At 53.9% G+C, this 21,156-nt stretch overlaps 1 protein-coding gene across 7 annotated transcripts in view; it reads left to right on the top strand.

The window, feature by feature from the left end:
* The window catches only part of CABIN1 (calcineurin binding protein 1), a 147,660-nt gene that overhangs the window by 87,373 nt on the left and 39,131 nt on the right, over nt 1-21,156 (top strand). For all 7 annotated transcript variants that reach the window (XM_013051282.2, XM_013051280.2, XM_045065244.1 and 4 more), the window contains 2 exons: nt 392-723; nt 14,812-14,925. In XM_013051282.2, coding sequence (XP_012906736.2) covers nt 392-723; nt 14,812-14,925 — 446 coding nt within the window. The remainder of the gene's footprint in view (nt 1-391; nt 724-14,811; nt 14,926-21,156) is intronic.

The following is a 21,156-nucleotide window of genomic DNA, read 5'->3' as shown; positions in this document are numbered from 1 at the left end:
TTCTGTGGGCAGCTTCCCTGTGCACCTGCACAGGCCTCAGAGGCGGGACAGCCTTGTGCTGCCATTCAGAGGGAGACCCAGAGCCCTGCTTGCAACCCCTGCTCTCTGCAGCCTTGGGGCCCCTCTGCTGTGTGCCAGCCGGGACATCCTGTTTCACAGAGGAGGAGGCTGGGAGGCTGTGGAGGACTCCGCTGGCAGGGGCAGAGCCAACACCAGGCCCCATGCCTCTTACTGCTGGGTCTGTTGAGTCCCTCACCTGTCTAGCAAGGGCACAGGCCTAGTGAGTCACCTCACTAAGGCACCTTTTTTGCTGGACCACTACCGAGGTGACTTTCTTTCTTTCTTTTTTTTTTTTAAACTGAGGTGACTTTCTTTATCTTCTCACCCACAGGGAAAACTGAGGAGTCCTTGGAGAGCACAGAAGGCTTCCGGGCCACAGAGCAAGGCAGCCAGAAGCCTGCTGCGGACCCCCCAGCCTCTGCCTGCATTGCTCTCAAACCCGCAGCATCTGCACCTGCCCTGTGGGACGGGAAGAAGAGAGCTGACCCCCCAGGGGAGCCAGCAGCCTTTCCCCAGGGGCTGCCGGCTGGGGCAGAGGAGCAGCGCCAGTTCCTTACGGAGCAGTGCATCGCCTCCTTCCGCCTGTGCCTCAGCCGCTTCCCCCAGCACTATAAGAGCCTCTATCGACTGGCCTTCCTCTACACCTACAGCAAGACCCACCGGGTGAGTGAGCTGCTGGCCCACTTGGGGCAGGAGAGGGCTTTGATATTCCATGGGCCCATGAGCATCTGAGTGTTGGTAGAGCTGCTCAGGATCTTTGTAGAGGAGCATGGAAGGGATGGGACAGGAGAGATGTAGGGGGTGGGTCCATCCAAGAGTGCTCCAGCTTTCTGGGTGAGAGCTGGTGAGGACTGTGGGTTGCAGCAGGGAATCATGGGAGGAGTGGGTCTGAGGATCCCGAAGCAGAATCTCAGGCTCAGGTACTGGCTGCAGGCTGAAGGCTGAGCTGTTGTCCCTGCGGGCTGGTGTAGTGACTCTCATTCAATGTGGCCCCATGTGCACATCCCCCAGATGCCCTACAGAGGCACCCCCTCCTCTGTCCCAGGTCTCTGATGCAGTCTCCGTCTCCTCCAGACACATCTTGTGAGGCCTCCATACCATCATCCTGCCCCTGGGCTTGCCTCCCCAGTGCAGCTGCCAGAACCATCTTCACAGCCTCTGCTGCATGGGGGTTGGGTGCTGACAGCCTCCTCCAGCTCTTTTTGGAAAGCAGATGATGTAGCAATTCTTTAACAGCTGTGCCCCAGGCTTCAGCACTCTTAGGGGCTTCCCGGCCAGACTGCTTCTGCTGGCATGTCGCATCTGTGCAGGGAATGTGGCACTTGTGCTCTTCTCCTTCCTCATGCACCTGGGAGGCACTGGAGAAAGTGTCTTGGTCACAGCATCTGCCCCCACTGAGCTCCATTCTAGGGGACAGGCGGATTTTAAAATATGCAAACAAGCAAATAAAGCTAGTCCCATTGTGACACATGCTACGGAGAAGATAATGGGGGACATACAGGGGTGGGGGTGCTGCTGCAGCGCCATGAAGGCACCCATGAAGCTGAGACCTGTAGGGTAGCCATGGGCAGAGTAGGGGACAGTGGGCAGGTTGGAGTACAGGCAGAGAGTCCCAATCAGGCAAATTGTCTGGGCATGTGGCAGTGTTGGGTAAGCCAAACTGGTGTGGGTGAGGGCCAGAGAGGGCCAGGGTGTTGGGGTTAAGCAGGGGCAGCCCTTGGAGTCTGGCTGTAGTCTGTAATTTTGTGTGGCTCCCCTACTCAGTAAGGTCCAGGCTCAGAAACTTCTTCCTCCCAGAGACGACTCCCCCCCCGCCACCGCCTCCCCATCAGCCTCTGTGAGACCTCTGAAGAGCCAGGAAGGGCAGTTGGCTGGAGGGATGGATGCTGGCTTGGCACCAGTTACATGACAGGAAGTTGTTACTTGACCAAATTCTATTTGGGGACTAGGCACAGGTAAGTACTGTCATAGTCGTGCCTGCGCAAAGTTCTCACGTGACTTGGTTGGTTTCTGTCAGAGCAGAGCAGGGGAAGCTGGTATTGGTGGGCCTGGGGAAGAATAGGATGTCTGCCTCAGGGCATCTGGCTCTCCTGGCTGCCACTGAACCGTCTGAGCCTAGTTCCCTCGCTGGCCAGCCTGCATTTTGTGGTGGACCTTAACCTCTGGTGCCCTGGGCCTTCGGAATCCAAGTAGACCTGTGTTTTAATAAAACCCTCTCTGCAGCAGTCTTCAGGGACTAATGGCCGCTGCTGCCCCTGCCCCCCACCATGTTCCAGTACTGCTTTGGGAACTTTCCTTCTTCTTTCTTTGAGAGGAGCAGAGCCCCATTTAGGAAGGGACACTAGCATCCATCATCGGGATCTCTGCCGCCTTGGGTATCCCTCTCTTCAGATGCTCCACCCAAGCAGCCATGCAGCTTTTCCAGCTATGGTCGGCTCTTAGCAGCACTTGGAGCTTCCTGTGCTGAGCCGATACCTTCCCCACACTGTGGCAGGTGGTCTTCTCCAGAAGCAGTCGCTTTGACAGAATTTGGGGTATGAGGTGCCTATTAGGGAGGGATCAGCCACTATGGAAGGGGGGTGAAGATGCAGGGTTAGATGGAGGGAGAGCTGAGTTGCAGTGCTGCCCCACAGAGCCCCCAGCCCCTGCCTCCCTATTGAATGGCTTAAAGCTCGAAGGAGATGATGCATGTAAAGGGCCCCACCCGGTGCGAAGCATAGGCTGCCGTTTTCCCTGCCTGTCCCCTTGCTGGATGAGGTTTTTAGAAGTGGAAAATAGTATCTATAATTTAATCTATAATTAAAAATTAGAAGGGGGATATCCACTGTTCTGCCACCCTAAAACAAAAGCTATTTTGTATGTGTATTTTTTCCAGTTCTTGTGCACACACGCCATTGACTGTCACTTCTGCAGCTTAGGATACTTGAGGTCCAGGAGCTGGGGGTCTTGGTCTCTCTCCAATTCACATCTGGATACCTGGTTCAGGGTCCCACAGTGGGGAGTGACAGACTGGCATTGGCTCAAGTAGCCTCATCCCGGCCCAGTTGCTCCATTGCTCCCCCCCGCCATTAGAGCATCTGTGCTCAGTTTGCCATTTTGTTGCTATTTCTGTGAATGTCCCCCAGGTCACCTTGGTCACCCTCTGATGGTCTGGTGGGTGGGTGGACCCCAGTGGATCCAGCCATCACTGGAGGCTGCCTTGGCTTCTTTCCCAGAAAACCTTCTCACAGCCATCACACTCTGTTTCTGTTGGCTCTTCTGTTAGCTGCATTCCCAGACTAGGTTCCTGGGCTTTGAGAAATGGAATGCTGGTCTTGATTCCGAGGAAGACCCCCTTTCTTACCTGGCAGTTGTCTGTGGGTGCTGGATGTGCCTCAAGAGCTCTCCAGGCTACCACACCCTAGGCCCTGGTGCACCCCAACTAGCTCTACTGGCTCCTTTGCTGACTTGATTCAAAGACATTTGCTGAGCAGCAGGTGTCACCCAGCTTGAATGGCAGGTTGTTAACACCTCACTGCACTGAGAGCCTGAGTTAAGGCTGATCCTGTCTGGGGCATGGCCCTTGTCCTGGGGGCTGGGCATGGTTCTGCCTAGGCCCTGGGTGTCAGTTTGTCCACAGATCTGGGGGACACAGCCAGTGCTCTCAGTGACTAATGTAGAACCATTAGCCGACAAGCAGTGACTGCTTTCCAAACACAGCTGTTTGGTAACAGACACTTCCCGCTGTGTATATTTAACAGCAGCACATTTCTTCATAAAATCCGCCTATGGGCTTGGCAATGGCATTTTCCTGTTGCCATCTCATGGCTCAGTGGCCAGCTGGCTGGAGCATCCATTATCCCTGCCTTTAGAGAGGCCCCAGGGGCTGCGCAGGTTGACTCCAGATCCTTTGGGTCTTTCAAGTTTTCCCAGCTGAAGAAGCTCTGCTCTGTTCAGAGGCTTCACACCCCAGGCCTCTGCAGAGAAACTACCCTAGGGTGCAGGGAACCATTTGCTTAGCTGTTGGCAGCAGGATTTCTAGGGGAAGGAGAGGGAATGTGGGCTCTGAATGTGGGCTCACCTGGGTTCAGATCCCAGCTGAGCGGGGGGATGATGTCAGGGCTCTTTTCTTGTGGTATTTGCGCAGGTGATGGGGTGAGGGGTTGGGGGCCTTCCCATTGAGCCTCTCATCAGAGCCCATTTCCTCAGTGTCAGCATCTCCCATGGCTCCTAGCCCGTCTACTAGGTCTTCTGACTGGAGCTGGCTGGAGCTGCCCGTGAGGGACCCTTGCTGCCTGCCTAAGGCCTTGCTCCTGCCCAAGGTTGGCTTTGCTGTGCACAGGCTGCCCCCTGGGTCTGCCAAGGCAGGCCTCCTGCTATTCTATTCTGAGGGCCAGCGATACCTGAGGAAGCAGGGCTCCTTAATGCTCTCCTCACCCTAGGGAAGATCACAGGTGCTGTTGGCCATAAGGACCCTAAGTCTACCTATTACATCACCTACAGTTTTCAAGATTACAGTCTCCACCAGGATTTTGAGACCTAGACTGTCAGTCTATGCTCAGAAAAACCTGTCTGTTGGAATCCGTGTGAACAGCCCAGTAGAGAGACCACATGGCATTGGGACCTTCTTTTGTGAGGCTTCTGAAATTCACTAATGAGATCCATAAAGAAGTCTGGGGTATGGGTACCCCTTTCCCAGTTCCCCCCACCCACTTCCTGTGGCTCAGCTGGGGAACTTCAGCACCTCCTGCTGTAAGGGGTCTAGGACAAAGTGGGTTATAAGTTGGTTCCTAGAACCAGATAGTCTTGAAAAAGAACAAACTTAGAGGATTCATATTTCCCAATTTCAGAATTTGCTACTGATCCACAGTAATCAAAACTGTGAATATTATTTAGCTTTAAAAGGAAGGGAATTCTGACACGTGCTACAACGTGGATGAGCCTTAAGGACATTACGCTCAGTGAAATAAGCCAGGTACACACAAAAAAAATCAAACACCCTATGATTTCACTTACACGAGGAAATAAGTCAAAATAAGAGCAATAGAAAGTGGAATTGGTGTTTGCTAGGGGCTAGGGAGAGAATGGGGAGTTGTTTAATCAGTATAGAATTTTAATAAATTCATTTCATAAAATGGAAAAGTTCAGAGGTCTGTTGCACAACAATGTGAATATGTTTAACACTACTGAACTGTACACTTAAAAATGGGTAAGGTGGTAAATTTCCACGTGTTTTGTACCACAACTGAAGATAAACAGTGTGGTTGATTCTAGCCTAGGAGTAGGTATATGGATAACGGACTAGAACTGGGAGCCCAGAAACAAAGGCATACATCTACGGCCAACTGATTTTTGACCATAGGTGTAGTTTGACCTGGCAGTGGTTTCTCAGATAGGGCATCCAAAAGCACATTTTATTTTATCAAAATAAATACATAATAAGAAATGTGACACCATGAAAATTAAAAACTGGTGCTTCAAAAGATAGTATTGAAATGAAAAGATGGTCCATACCAAGGGAGAATTGTTTGCAGATCCCATGCAGGTGCACCTGGTTTTACTGTGCTTCATGTGACTACACCTCACAGATACTACGTTTTCTACAAATTGAAGGTTTGCTGCAACCCACTGTTGGACAAGTCTTTCAGCACCAACAGCAACTGGTCACTTTGTGTCTCTGTGTCACATCAGAGTAGTTCTCACAATATTTCACACTTTTTCATTATTATTATATATATATATTTTAAATATTTTATTTATTTATTTGACAGAGATTACAAGTAGGCAGAGAGACAGGCAGAGAGGCAAACAGAGAGAGAAAGGAAGGGAAGCAGGCTCCCTGCTGAGTAGAGAGCCCGATGCGGGGCTCGATCCCAGGACCCTGGGATCATGGCCTGAGCCAAAGGCAGAGGCCTTAACCCACTGAGCCACCCAGGTGCCCCGTCATTATTATTATATTATAATGATCTATGATCAGTGGTTATGACTTGCTGAAACTAAAATGATGGTGAGCAGTTTTTAACAATCAAGTAATTTTAAATTAAGGTCTATACATTGTTTTTTTAGACATAATGTTATTGCACACTTAATAGACTATAATATAGCATACACACAACTTTTATAAGCACTGGGAAACCAGAAAGTTCATTTGATTCCCTTTATTTTGGTATTCACGTTATTGTGGTCCCGAACTGAACCCATGGTACTTCTGAGGTATACTTATTTGTGATAAGGGACTTGTGTTTAGAATATATTTAAAAAACAAAACAAAACAAAACAAAAAAAACCTCTTACAGCTCAATAATTAAAAGACAACCCAGCATAAAAGTAGGCAAAGGATCTGAGTGGACATTTCTGTGAAGGAGATATACAAATGGCCGATAAGCACAGGAGAAGGTGCTTAACACCATTAGCCATTGGGAAAAGGGGACTCCAAATCACACTGAGCTACCACTTCCTACCTACTAGTCTGACTAGAATCAAACATTTCAGCCTCTCCTCCTGGGGGTCTGGGGGTGAGCAACCACCCCCTCGCTAGCAGTTCTGTGGGCAAGGGAGTTGGGCACCAGGGCTACGTGCCCCCTTCTTAAAGGTTAGAGTTTGTAAACACTGGTGCTTTCCAGAGGAATTTTTCTCTGGGGACCCTCTTGTTGAAATTACTGCCTTTCCTAAATTTACTTTGTTTTGTGCTCATTGCTCGGTCTCAAGTTGGGGATTGTTTTTCCCATTCTCTGTTCTTGCTGGTCCTCCCAGGTCCCTTGACATCTTAAGAGAAAGGTCAAGAAGCAGATTCCACTGCAGCACTAAGGCAGCCTGGCCTGGGTCAGCTCCTCGGTCTTGTTTTGCACAGCACCTGGCCCAGGCAGGGTGAGCGGGAAATTGAGGCTCTGAGGAGACAGCAGCTTGTCTTGAATGCCTTGGTGAGGATGTGGCAGTGCCTGGAGCTCCTGGGGCTCAGATGTTTCCTTTGCCTCTACTTTCCAAGTCGGGGAGACCGAGGCCTTCTAACTCACGTCCCTCACCTGGCTGGGTGGCTGGATGCCCAGCTTCTTGCTGAAGCCACATGGTTACTGACTGGCTACTTCAGGCTGAGCCAGGAAAGGCTTACTGAGAGCCCTTGTGTGGGACACTGAAGCTTTAGCAGAAGCAAGGCTGACATGCCAGCTCCTGTGAGCACAGTGGCCTCATGGTAATTGGGCAGCTGCCAGTCAGTGTGGCAGGAGGCAGGCAATGAGCCAGGGGTGCATGGCATCCCAAGTGAGGAAGGAAAGGAGAGGAGAAGGGCCTCTTCTATGGAAGAGGCCACTGTCCTGGGGCTCGGTGCACAGCTGACCTTTGGGTCCCAGGCTGGGGCTCTGCTCATCTGTCCCCAGTGCCCAACTCAAGGCTTGGCTTGCAGTCAACCTACACTTGACCAAAAGGTTTTCCTCCCACCCTCCAGGGTGAGCGTGAGCCTTGCTCACTCTGCTACGGGATGAAGCCTACCTTGTGCCATATGGATTTTCCCCTCTGAGCTGGAGGGGCTCTCTGACAGTTAGCATCCACATAGTCACCGAGAGGTGGCACCTGGGTAAGAATTGCTCAGGAGCCTCCTTTGTGGGGGGAGATGTGGTCAGAGGTCTTGAGGGCCTGGGGAGGCAGGAAGGACCTGTGGGGTATCATTCTGAGGTTAAACCAACCTCAAGGCCGTATGTAGAGAGTGGGCAAGTATGAGATGGGCAAGGAGCTATTCAGCCTGCCCTGATCATAGGCCTGGCCCTTCCCCAGACCCTGTGATTAGAGTGTGTCCCCCTCCCAGCACTTGTTCCCTTCCCGGTATGCCTGCTGGAGCCTGAGCCACCCCTCCAAACAGCTCCCGGAACCTCACTCAGGCTCAGTCAGTTAGACAGCTGGCTTCTAGTTCCAGTCTGTGACAAGTTTCCTAAGTTGTCAGGTGGGCATAACAGCATCTCTGCTGTAGGCTTTAAGTTTTATTGTGAGGAAAAGTGAGTTCATAGTGCTTTCCCAGCTGGGAGACATTCATACCAATGATGAGCACAGAGCCTGACTCACAAGCCCCACGTGCACACCTCTCTGATGGGAGCAGCAGCCACTGGCTCTGAGCAGTGCTCTAGACCAGCTCTGGTGGGCCTTTGTCCCTGTCCAACTGTCCTCTCAAAGGAAGCTGCCTTAGTGTCCTGGCTGAGCCCTGTTGCAGTGCCTCCTCCCAATGGTAGATGACAAGGCCCTGTCAACGTGGCAGCCAGTGGGATAGCAGCCTGGCCGTTCCAGCCCCATCAGACCAACTTCTGTGGCCCAGAACCTGTGTAGGGTGAGCCCAGCCCCAGTGTCTGTGTAGGACTTGTTTGGTGAGAAGCTGCCTCCTGCCAGGAGAATCTTGACTGTGCTGCTGCCGCCTGTGATCTCTGGAGAAGCTGCTGAACTTTGACTTCAGAGTCAGCCTATGCTCTGGTGTGAGCTTGGGCAAGAGACTGGCCAGCCGGGCTGTGAGCACGTGCCCCTCACCCATCCATTGTGGGTAGTTTCCCACCTGCCTGTGCTACCAGTTCATGTCCAGACCCTGCAGAGTCAGATTAAATGAAAGCCTGTGAGGAGGGCCATGCATGGTCTGACTGGATGGCTGTGAAGGGATTGACCTTCCAGGCTGTGACACAGCCACCCCAGGAGACCCTGCTGCATACACACAGTGTCCCAGGAGCAGGTGGTAAGCCGCACGTTCCAGGTCAGACGGCAGGACCGGGCACAATGAGGGCGTGCCAGCCAAAGAGCAGGGTGTGCCCCACCATTCCCTCAGTCCCTTCTCCCTTTCTGTATGCACAAAATGATTCCAGGCCCCAGGCTCCCCATGTAGAATCCCTGGGATGCTGCTTATCCTAGCTAGCCAGGTTTTTTTTGGTTGGTTTGTTTGTTTTTTTAAATGGGATTTGCAAAAGGAAATTTGAGATTTGTCTCAATTTCAGAATCTCTATTATGCATTTCAAAGTCTTTCTGCAACATGGTTTGAAGATTTTGCTGTGCCTTTGGGGAGGAGGGACAAATGGCCCCCATAAGGGCCCACTGTCTTCCTTGTTCTCTCTCAGGAGGAGGAGAGGTATGGATCCCAGCAGTCTGAATGGGTTGAATACTCTGCTGGCAGCACCCATTATAAATCATACTCAGTTTGGAAGAAATCACTACCACCTCGTCATCTCATAGACCATGACAAGGCCAAACCCCTGTATTTTAGTACTGTCCTATGTGCATCTCTGCAGGTTCATTCATTCAACAGCTGTCTCCTGCATTGTCACATGCGAGGCCCTTGCCTAAGGGCAGGGATACAGTGGTATGCACAGCGAAGCCCCTCCCCTTGAGTGCGCACAGAGGGAATGGAGAGTAGAAACACACCTGATGGTGGTTAGTGATGCATCTGGGAGAAAGATGATGCTGGTAAGGGGGTGCAGTGGGGGAGTGTGGCTCTTTAGGCAGGGAGGTCTGGGAAGGCCTCTCTAAGCAAAGGCCTGAAGCAGGTGAGGGAACTAGGCAAGGTGGGGAGGGCAGAGGGGAAGCAGAGGGGAGGGTAGAGGGGAAGACCTGTAGGGACAGAGGGGAAGAAGTGGCACACTTTGCCTAATCCAGGGGCAAGGCCAGGTCCTTGGAGAAAATACGGGAAGGCCCGGCTTGGCAGGGGGAATGGATTGCATGGGCTGGGGTGTTCTCCCCAAGGTGCAGGTGAGGAGCTTGGTGCATTTGTGGACAGTTGCTTTCCATCTGCTACCTCTAGCATTCTTCAGCTGACCCTAAGAGAGGCCTGATAGTCACTGCCAGTCTCATCCTCCATGTGGGCAACTGAGGCCCCAAAAGGTTAGTTATATGACCCCCAGGCTGCCAGGCATTTGTTCGTCTGTTCCTTCAATAGTGCTTCAGAGTGTGGCACTGTGGGCCCTTGTGAAGAACTATCAGGCCAATCTAGGGCTTCTGAATTACTGTTTTGAAGAAAGAAGAGAAGGGTATCTTGAAAGATGGACTTCATGTTCTAGTTCGCCCAGCATATGAGCTTCCCAACAGCTTCCTTGGGTAAAGGAGCCCAGGGTGCTGGCTCTGCCCCAGTGCTCCTGCTATGCTGCCCACCCTACCATGCACAATTGGTACTCTCTTGTCTCAGCTCCTCCAACTGACCCATAAGCTCACCCTTTCACTCTTCCCAAATATCTATCACATTCCTTCTGTGGACCCCATCTAGGCCTAGCCCCTGAGGAGCCATCGGTGAAGAAGTCAGATGGTGTCCCTGCCCTCATGGGACTGACACACAAGAGGGTGCAGACAACAAAGCCATTGGAGGGTCAGCAGAAGAGGCTATTTAAGGTGGCCATGGGGCTGTGAAGACTGTATTTGGGGCAGGTGGGAGTGGGGTGAGATGACACTAGGCAGAGAGACCTGTAGGGACCAAGGTGGGGACAGAGGCAGGTATGGCTGCAGGGCTATGCATGATGGGAGAGGGAAGGGAAGGAAGGGAACCTGCATGTGTGTGGGTAAACGAGTTATGGACTGGCTCTCACTCTCAAGGAGCTGAGGCCTTGAAGCAGATGAGTCAGGAGAGTCTCTTGGCCTTATGGCAAGATAGAGGTATCCAGGTGCCAGACAGTGCAGGACGTTGAGGTGCCATGTGCTTCTGGAGATTTTTTTCCCCATCTCTCATCAGGACTCGCCCTCCATCTGCCCCATTTGGGCCTTCAGTGTGTTTTGCCTTCTGTCAGAGGAGGGTCTGTGCACTAAGCTCAGGGGGCCTACAGATCCCAGGAAGATTGGTGCTGTTATCTGGCAAGTGGCTCCATGAAGTTTCTCCCATTTCCAGGGGTGACGGTAAGCTGAGGCTCCAGGCCAGTGGCATGGTGGCAGGTTGCTCAAGGCCTGAGGTACCTTGGAGCTGCACATAACATGACCCCAGGTAGATTTGTAAAATGACTTGCCCACCCTGGGGTGGGAGTGCAGGGTAAGAGCCCAAGCCTTGGAGTCCCTCGGGTCTGGACCAGAATGCAAGCCTAGCTCTGCCGCTTCCTGGCTTGGGGGGCTCGAACCAATTCTTGGACTCCCTGAGTCTCAGTTTCCTTGTTGGTAAACCGGCGATACTGAGGATGAGGAGTCATGTGCTGGGCCCAGCCCAGGTGGCATCATGCCTCTCGCCACCCCGCAGCGTGCAGCTGCAGGGCAGACTCTGCAGTATAGGTGTGCCTTGGTGGGGCAGCTCCCCCTGCCACCCCCCCACCCCCCGCCTGGCACTTGTCAGTTCTCTGGGCAGATTTCCTTGTCTCAGCTCCCATCCGGGGCCTCAGAGAAAAATTAGCTGAGGTCTCCCGTGAGCCTTCTGGACGCTGTGTGCCTTAGCCATCGATCGGCTCTCTCTCGCGGGCCTGGGAGACAGCTGAGGAGCCTTGTTCTCTGCTGGTGTGCAGGGGCCAAGTCTGCAGGAGGCTAATTGACAGTCTTGATCGGGTTTGGCAGGCCTCTGCTTTCTGTACTCAGTTGTCAAGTGGCTGGTTTTCAGGTCTCTAGGAGTGCTGGGACCTCTCCTCCAGCCTCCTCCCTCCCTGGTCCTCCACCTTCTGCCTGACTGTTCAGTTGGGAGGGCTGTCTCAATGCAGGTGTTATGGGAGAAGCTGCAGAGCAGCTTCTGGCAGAAACAAGCCCTCCAGGGATGTGTGTTCCTGTCCTGCCGCCTTGGGGTCTAGAATGAGATGCCTGGCTCAGGGAAGCAGGGTCCCCCACTCTCTCCACCCTGGCCCTGGTGCCATCTCTCTCATGCATCCCCCAAGCCGCCTGGAAGTCTTTGTTGTATTTTATTTTCTTGATGTTCTTATGAAAATCATAGCCACCACAGAGATGCTTCTTCAAGTCTTATTTCCCCACACTTCTCAAACTGCTGCTAACTGGGCACTTCCCTTAAATCCCAAAGGAACCCCAGAAGGGTCTTTCATGTCATGACTCCAGCTCTGTTAACAGCTGGGTGCAAACTGTAGCTCAGGTGTCATCTCCCTGAGGAGCCTCACTGACTTACTTAGACTGAACCATAGGTGAGTCCCCTTTGTGCCCAGTCTCCATGATCATGGTCAGGTGGACTCACCTGTCATGTTTGAAGTGCAGGTATCGGGGTCTTCTGTCTCATGTCCCTTTCTGTGAGGGTCCCCTTCATGGCTGGTTAAACCGGCAGCCTCTCACATCTCACTTGGGAGAGACTTTGAACCAAGTGGCACTGAGACGAAGGGATTGTGGCTGAGTACTGATAGAGGTTGTGAGAGGTTGTGTTTTGGGCTTCCTAGGCAGTTGCCCTGCCTGCTGGAGGTCTGAAGCTTTATCTTCTCTTTGGGTTCTATGTCCCAGAGCCCTGAGGAACCCTGAGAAACTTGAACTAATCTGAGTTGGATCTTATTCCTTGAAATAAAGCACACCTGACCCACCGTTTCCCTGCTCCACACTCCATTTGTCCATTGACCCTCCCTCTCCTGGCAGAAGTATCAGGCCAGGCTTGTAACCAGCCTCAGGAGGCTTCCTAATGAACTGGTCTGGGAGGCGGGACCTCTGAGCCATACTGCTGTGCTCGGCCCTGCTCTGGACATTGCAATATGAACTACAAGTTGATCCCCCTGGCTCATTGGAACTCATAAGCTAAAGGCTGAGACTGAATAGTTCGCTCTTCTTCCTATGTATAGGGCAGAGAGGCCCCTGTGTTCCTGGTCAAGGGCCTGTGCTGAGGGTCAGGGACTGTTGCTGCCTAGGTAACCCCTCTGCCTGTTTCTGCCTCCCCCATATGGGGGCAGAGAAGAGGTGCCTTGGCCTTCAGGAAGCCTCGTCATTCACCATGAATGGCTGTGGCATCAGCCCCTGAAGCCCTAGAAAGGCCTGAGAGTCATGGCAAAGTCATGTCTCAGGAGACTGTAGCTGTGGCTGCCCCTCCCTGACAGCCACTGCGCCTTAGCGAGAGCAGCCTCCACGCGGCCCTTGGTGTGATTCCTACTCTGGGCTTGCCTTGCTGTTCTGATTGGAGTCTGTGAGAGAGGCAGAGTCTCAGTCTGCTCCTGATCTTAGCATGCCAGATGTGTCTGAGCAGGTGTCTGGGCTCAAGGAGGGCTCTGAGCAAAAAAGCAAGCTTCCTAAGTGCAGGATTAGAGGGGTCCACTGTGCAGAGGGCTGTGGACAGCATGTGCCCTCTCGAGTCCAGCAGGGGTTGGCCCTGCTGTTCTGTGTGTTGGGCTGCCCATGGCCCTCTAGTCCCCAGCTCCACATTGAACCTGCTCAGACCAGACTGGGCTGCAGCCGTGCTGGGCAAGGGCAGCCTTGACTTGACGAGGCCTCAGCCTTCAGCCAGTCTCAGAGCCAGGCCACGTCCCCATAGGACATGGCCTTGGAGTCACTGCCAGGCTTAATCATCCAGGCTTTCCCCAGGAGATGATCTCCCTCAGGCTTCCACAGAAGAGCTAGCTTCGTCTGCTGTGAGTGTGTCATCCAGGAGATGCGTGCTTGAAACTTCACCTGTCTCCATTCCAGAGGGTTCCTCAGTTCTGTATCCCACCCCATCGCAGCTGCGGGGTCTGGCCTGGTCCTGGGTGCAGAGCAGCCCTCAGCCCTAACACAGCCCCTGGGGCATGTCCCTCTGCAGAGGCAGGAGCAGAGGCTCTGATGCAGCAGGCCAGCAGAGGCCCCCACCCAGCAAGCCAGGGAGCTGGGCTTTGCAGTTCTGCCAGAAGTTGTGACTGGGGGGACTATTTCATAAGTTCAGCCTGACCAATACTGAGCCCAGTGGGAGCAGGTGAGACGGCTTGCAGGCTGAGACGTGAGAAGGCATTAAGCAATTGGGACTCGAGGTGATAAAGACCTGACACCAGGGGTGAGAGAGCCAAGGAAGGGACCTGTATGGGGGTGGGGGAGGAGTACTGCTTGGCTGGGGGTGGACTGGTGCTGTGGAAAATAGGAGGGTCTGATGATGGGCAGTCCAGGTCCGGGTCCCAGCTCCTGCCCCCTCCTGGCTTCTCCCTTGTAAGACAGCTGTGTCCCAGGTACTGAGATGAGATGGTCCTAGCGTGGGAAAGACCTGAGAGGGGAAGGGGGCAGGCCAGGCAGCCTGTGGGGAGGGCCTGCCCTCTGAGTCAGTGAGAAGGCCCCAGAGAAGGCCAAAGCCGCCAGGCCCATACCCAGCATCTCAGTTTCCTGGAGTCCCACCTGGGCTAGCAGGCTCTTATTCCAACCTTACCAGGCCCCTGGGCCTGGAGTCCAGGGGTACTACTGCCCAGAGAGAACTGGCCTGAGCACTATGGGTGGAACTCCTGTCCCCTCCCAGGCACTTAGGCCTCTGGCATCCTACAGGGACCAGCTCTTCCAAGCCTAAGGTGGCTGTATTGCTAGCTGTGATGAGTACTGCTGACACCCTGACAAGTCAGGGTTGCCCCTTTGGGCCAGCAGGGGTCCCCCTGAGAGAAGGCAGGGAACTGAGTCCATGTAGCAGCTTTTCAAGGCCAGTCCAGGTGAGGGGTCCCTATCTGCACCCTTCTTGGGCAATATGAGGCCACACTCTCCCTAAGTCAGCTGTGCTAGGCAGGAAACCAGTGCCGGAAATGTACCCCACAGCCAGATGATCAAAGCCCGCAGCCAGAGCTCCCTGGAGCTGTGGGATCCGTGTCTGCAGGAGCCACTGCTCATCGCCGCCCTGCCAACGCAGCCAGGAAGGAGGGGACTGCTTCCCTTCCCCGTGGGCGCCGCGAGCTGCCCACACACTCACTTCCAACCTACTTCTTGTTTCCCCAGAACCTCCAGTGGGCCCGCGACGTGTTGCTAGGCAGCGGTATCCCGTGGCAACAACTGCAGCACATGCCGGCACAGGGGCTCTTCTGTGAGAGGAACAAGACCAATTTCTTCAACGTGAGTACTTTGCCTTCTTGATTTCCGAGGCTGCTTGCTGCACTGCCTTGCGCCGGAGGTGTGCAAATGGCCCCCCTGGGCGGGCGCTCCCAAGACCACGGCTTTGCGGCATCCTTGGAGGGCGGGCAGGGTGGCGCAGTCGAGAGTGTGCCAGACTCAGGAGTGGGGCCGTGCCTGCCGAGCGACTTCTGGCAAGTCACTGCCCCCTCTTGGCGCTGGCTTGCCCATCTGCAGGGAGAGGTGTGGATGGGTTCAGTGTGTTCTCTGGAGCCCCAGATATTCTGGGGCCGCAGCAGGCAGCGGTGAAGGGGCTCCAGGCCCAGGGTCTCCTCCTGGAGCAGCTCTTTGTGCCCCTGTGTGGTCTTGGGCACTTGGGAAATTCTGACCGAAGCCAGCTCTACTGCTTAAAAACCAAGTTTGGCCAGAGCTGGGCTTTCAGCACCCTTCCAGCCTTGATATTCTGGGTAGGGTAAAGACCCACCCCTTGCCCTGTCTCCAAGGCCCATCTGCTTTCCATCCCTGGGGCCCCATAAAGCCCACATCTACCCTTCCTGGCCACCCCACCCAGGCCCATCCCTCTCTCACTTGCTCTGTCCTACACAGCTGGCCCCTTACTCTGCTCCACCAGCAAGTCCTCATCCTCTCCTCCCAGCACAACCAGCTCCGAGCTGGGTGGCTTTGGCAAGTTACCCAGTCCCTCTGAGCTTTGGTGTCTTCTCTGTATTCCCTGATACCCTGTTACACGTGAGAAAACTGAAGGGTGGGGTTGGCTTGGACAGGAGCTAAGGAGGTGTGTGGGTCTGGAGGAGGTGTGTCAAACGCTGGTTCTTGAGGCACATGGCAGTGGGGGCTTCCCTACTGAGAGCCAGCCAGGCGGTGAGGTGTCTGGGTCCATGGCTCTTCTCTCTCAGGCTCTGACCTTCTAATGGCTAGGCAGGGGCTGTGGAGCCTAGGAGCTCGGCATTTGCCAGCCCAGTCTCTCTCGCTCTCTCTGAGTATTTTATAGACAAGCAGTAGATGTAATCTGTAACCAATCTACACAGTACCAAGGGCTTGCAGAGGAAGAGGAGTTCCCTTCTACCCAGATGGCCAGGCTGCAGCCACCATTCTTCACCCTGTTGTGTGTCCTTCCAGAGGGTGTCTGCCTGTTTGTAATCCAGGGCACAGACATGTACACAAAGGACAAAGTCCACGTGCTTTTGACCTTTGTTTTTTGCTTTTTGTTTTTTTTTTTCACTTAAAAACATATCTTAGAGAGTGTTTAAGAACCAGTTCTGTCTTTTTAATAGTTGCATAGCATTCCCAACATATGGCTGTACCACAATTTACCTCCCCATACCCTACCTACTGATAGGCATGTAGGTGGTTCCTGGTCTTGTTATTTCCGTGTTTTGTACATACATCTTTGCTATGTGGAAATCCATTCATGGGATAAATTTCTAGAAACAATTCTGTGGTCAGTGGGTTTGTGGTGCCTTTCAAGTTTTAGAAGACAGTACCCTCCAAAGATCCTTCCCAAACATAGATTCATTTCTTTCAGACCTCTTCTACACTCTGTATTATTTAACTGTTATATGTTTACTCTTTGGTAGGTGAGAAATGCTATCATGTTTCATTTATTATTAGTGGGATTGCCCAGGATATCACATTAGCAGTTTTAATTTCTTCTGTGCCGTTTCTACTCTTGTTAATTTTCTTACTAGGTTGTTGATCTTTTTCTTTTTGATTTAGAAGAACTCCACCTATTAATGAAATGGGCTCTTTGTCAGTGCTGTGCAAGCCTTTTTTTTCCCTGCAGTTGCTAAATTGAAGCTAAAGCCAGGCAGCTAGCTAGTTTTCCTGAGCTCCTTTATCAAATGAGCTACCGTTAACTATCTGCCTTGAAGAGTAATCACAGGGATCAAGTTATATGATGGGGTAATGACCCTAAATGAGGACCTGGCACATGGTAGGTGTTCCAAGAAAACAGCTTCCTTCCCTCTTCCCTGTCCCATTGTTGGTATTTGCCTTCAGAGACTATATAGTAATGCCGGAAGGAGAGAGCCAGCCTCTGGGGCTTCCTTGTGGGTTGGCATGCTTACACTTCCTAATGACAGAGTTTAGGAGACCAGCATCTCAGATGCCTGTAAACCCAGGGCACATCTGAGCTGGCGGATGGGTGCTCCAGGCCCTTTCCCCATGGGGCTCACTCCCCATAGCAGCTCCTTGGTTTCTGGAGCCTTCCGGAAAATGAGTTCTGCAGAAGGGCAGTCGGGCTGTGCCCATGGGAGAGAAGGCAGGCAGAGCTCTGGGTGAGCCTGGCACCTGGGCAACACCTCCCCGTCACCAGAAGCCCCTGCAGACATGGGCCACCCAGCCTGGCCTGGATGATGTGGCTAGTCTTACCTCTGCCATGTCAGCTATTCATTTCTCCATGCTTCCCAGTAAGCTGCTATGTCATCACCCTCATGCCCTCTCCTGCCCAAGTCTTAGCCACCCACCCTCTCGACTCTTCTCTTTGGAGGTGGGTTGCGGCTCCTCATGCTTCTCTAGCCCAAAATGTTACCCTCTGGACAGAGGCCAAACGCTTGCACCCCCACTTGTGAAGTACCAAGGGACAGGGGCTCCCAGCTGCTTGGTGACAGGATCGCCCTTGCTGAGCCCACCCCACCTGTCCTTGCCTTTGCTGCAGGAGGACCTCAGGGTGGACACTTTCTCCATACCCAGAGAGTGCTGACTCTGCATGCTTTCGGTACACGAACTTGTCTGGCAGATTTGACCAAGTGTGAGCAAATGGTTTCCTGCCAAGTTTCCAGAGGAGCATTTAGAGCCCCCTCAACTGACTCTTTTGTGATGGGGCTGTGGCTCTGACAACTGGGGCTGTAGGTGGGGAGGAGCAAGCTGGCTCTTCTCCTTTCTCTTGTGCTTTGGGGTTACTGCTTTGGCCTGGCATAGGGGCAAAGGCATGGGGCTGCTGGCCCTTGTGAGGAGGTGCAGGGAGAGTGAGAGCCGGGGGCGCTAGGCACCTTGATTGGCCATCCCTCAAAACCCCCTCTGTCCTAGCCACCTGTGCCACCCAAGAGATTATCTGTACAGCCCCCCTCACCATCCTCAAAGACCCGGGCTAGGGGACCCTCCTGTTATTTATTAGTGCCAATTTCTGAAAATTGTGGGAGTTTCCTAGGGCCCCACTGTCACTGCCAACAGTCCAGACACACAGCAGAGCCCAGGTGCCGTGGCCTTCTCAGAGGTGCTTCTATGTGTGGTTGGGCTCTTCTCTTGTCTCAGGTGTGTGTGTATAAAATCAAACAGGTTCTTTTGCAGCTGTGAAAAGTGGTATGTGCACACACACACGTGCTTTTCAGCAACCTAGGTCTTTTGTTTTGTTTTATTTTCCCCTGACATTGAGTCTGAGAGAAGTTTCCCTGAAAAGGAGCACAGACCATCTAACTTCTGAAGCTGCCACCCAGTTTTGTGCCGTGCAGGGGCCACAGTCTCCTTGAGTGGGCACAGATATGGGGCCCGGCTTTGTGCTCATAAGGAGGCTGCCGCGGGCCTGCCTGTCCCTGTCTCGGGGCCGTGTTCCTCGAGTCCCTAGCTCTTCTGGTCTAGCCCAGAGAGGTGCTCAGTGTTTGTGGACCGATTACATTCATGCTTTCTCCCTTAACAGCCAGTCTCCCAGCATGTCCTCATGGTCTAGCCAGTGCTGGCTGCTGTGGCGCCCCTGCCCCAGGATGCTTGACAGCTTGCGGCTGAGCCCCACACGCGGGTCCCTCCATGTAGGGCCTCTGTACGATGCCACAGGGCATGTGGGAGAGTCGGTGGACTCTTAAGGAGTTTGGGTGTGTTGGAGGCAGGCTTCCCACTGCAGCACGGGTTTTCCTCAGCCAGGAAAGAGCCAAGAGACAGAGAGGTCCCCTTGGGGGAGCTCGTCAAGGCTGGGCCATGGCTGAGGCGGTGCTGGGTGAAGAGCCAGACAAAGGGCTGGGTGCTGAAGGGCCGGTGAGTGTGACCTGGGCCTTTGATGGCAGCTCTCCTCGTGGGAGCTCCTGCATGGGGGGTTTAGCAGGCCTGCTACACAGCTGGCTGGGGACCCACAGCCGCGTAAATGCAGCATGTAGCAGGGTGCAGCAGTGTGATTGGATGAGCATGTGAGAGAGAGAGGAATGAACTTGGCACATCTCCAGTCCCACTGTTCCATAGCTTGACTGTGAGGGAATAGTTCCCAGCCCACCCCCTACCTCTGCTGTGGAAAATCCCTGCTTGCGGGCCATCTGCCGAGCAAGGTTGGAGCTCCTGGGCCATGGCTCGTGCTCCAGAGCAGGCTGGAGCCCCAGCTGAGGGCCCCATTACCTCAGCCTCTCCCACCGGATGGAATGGTCTGGTCTCTGCCAAAACCGAGCCAGAGTGGTTGGGGATTGGTTGAGGTCCTGCAGCCCTCCCTGCTCCGCCAGGGCCTGGCCTGAGCCCTGGTGCCTTTTCTTTCACTGCATCAGTCGGGACAGGCGGAGGCCTGTGGCTGTGTGATTCAGAGGTGGTTCCCCAGGCCAACTGTGCAGAACAGAGCAGGGAAGACAGGGAGGCCTGGGGCCAGAGTGGACATTGGGTACGTGCGCATACAGACCCTTCCAAGCCAGTGCCAGCCCTGAGTGGGCTGCCAGGGAGGGAGGGTGCAGGGAACTGTCCCTCTCTGGGCGAAGGTGCTAGGAAAGCAGGCTCTAAGTACACTGTAGATCCTGAGGGCTTGTCTCCGAGTGCCCAGAAGCTTCTACAGCTTCCTGTCCTGGTGTGTGCACTCCTGGGAAGGTGGGCCTGCAGAGGCTGGAGCTGGCTGCTCTGTCCAGAGTGAACTTCTCTCCCTCTTATAGTTGCTTCAGAAATGTTCCCATAGTAACCAAGCCAGAGATGGCTCTCTTTACTTTCCCAAAATGTTTGCTTATTTTAGCAGGCAGGGTTTTTTCTTGTTTCAACCCAGTTTCCAGCCACTGTGAAAGAAGCAAAGGAAGCTGAGGGCCCAACTAGCACGGCTTCCTGCGTCCGAGACTGCGTGGGGTGGGTAACGGCTGTGGCTCGAGTTTGAGGGAATGGAGGGGAGGTGCTAGCTTGCTGGGACTTGGCTACCTTGTCACGGTGCCACTTCTGCCTCATGTGGGGGTCTGCTTGTAGCTCAGGTGAGCAGCCCATAGCCAGAAGCCCCCAGGGCAGGTCCCCAGACCCTGGGGCCACTGAGAAGGGCACAAACTTTGGACTCAGATGGGCTTGGCTCCTGGTCACTCCACCCCTTCCCAGGCCCCACATAGGGCATGGGGCCGCCTGTCGGCAGGGTGGTCACAATTGGCAGATGGAAGCCCTCACCCAGCACATGCTTGGCACATCACACAACTCACACTTAGGATCAGGAGTCAGCCTGCATGGGGCTTTGGGGCTTAACTGTGGATCCCAGTGGTGCTGCAGAAGGGCAGTGCTGGTATCAGAAGGGGCGTCGCTAGAGCCAGCAGTGGGAGCCCCATCTCTCATGGGGCTGGAGCCCTCCAGAGGCTCAGGGCCTGGCCCGGCTGGAGTGGGGTAGCCTGACATGTGGGGCCCTCTCTACCCAACACATGGGCCTCTTTCTGCATGGCCCAGCATGACCTTTGGTGCCTCTCGGTGCAGGTCGTGCTCCCTCCTTGGTCAGTGCTGCATAGTGCTCTGCTGTCTGTCCTCCAGCTTATCGACCTGCCCTCTTCCCTGAGGAGCAATAGCTTCCTGTTCTCCTCTGGTACAAAGACATAGCCTTCCCCGGTCTCTCTCCTCACTTGTGCAGGTCTCCAGGACAAGGTCACGGGCCCTCCAAAACCAGTGCCTCCACATGTCAGAAGCCAGGCGGTTCTGCAGATCCCATCCAGATTCCCTCTCACCAGCCCCCTCTCCACCCTTCCTGGCACCCAGAACCACAAATGACTTTCACTTTGGCCAATCTGTGGGCTGATTGGGAAGGCCGGGCCCCTTCCTATACTCATGGCTAATGCCTCTGACTGCTCCGGCTCTAGTGTGCGCTGCTACCAGGCAGCGGCTCTGTGGTTCCGTTTGTCCTGAGTCCATGTTGCCGAAAGTACTGGGAGACACAGTCACCAGGAGCCATCTTTGTTCTTCGAGGGATTGTGTTGTGTGGTCTCCAGCTCTGGAACCTGAGTGCTCGTTGAGGGCCCTGATTGGGAAAGGAAGAGCTTCCACAGGCTGGGCAGCCAGCTCAGGGGAGAGCCACTCACCAGA

The sequence above is a fragment of the Mustela putorius genome, unplaced genomic scaffold (genome assembly GCF_011764305.1).
Source record: "Mustela putorius furo isolate JIRA1106 unplaced genomic scaffold, ASM1176430v1.1 tig00003858_pilon_pilon_pilon, whole genome shotgun sequence".
NCBI lineage: Eukaryota > Metazoa > Chordata > Mammalia > Carnivora > Mustelidae > Mustela > Mustela putorius.
This window is presented reverse-complemented; position numbering and strand designations above follow the sequence as displayed.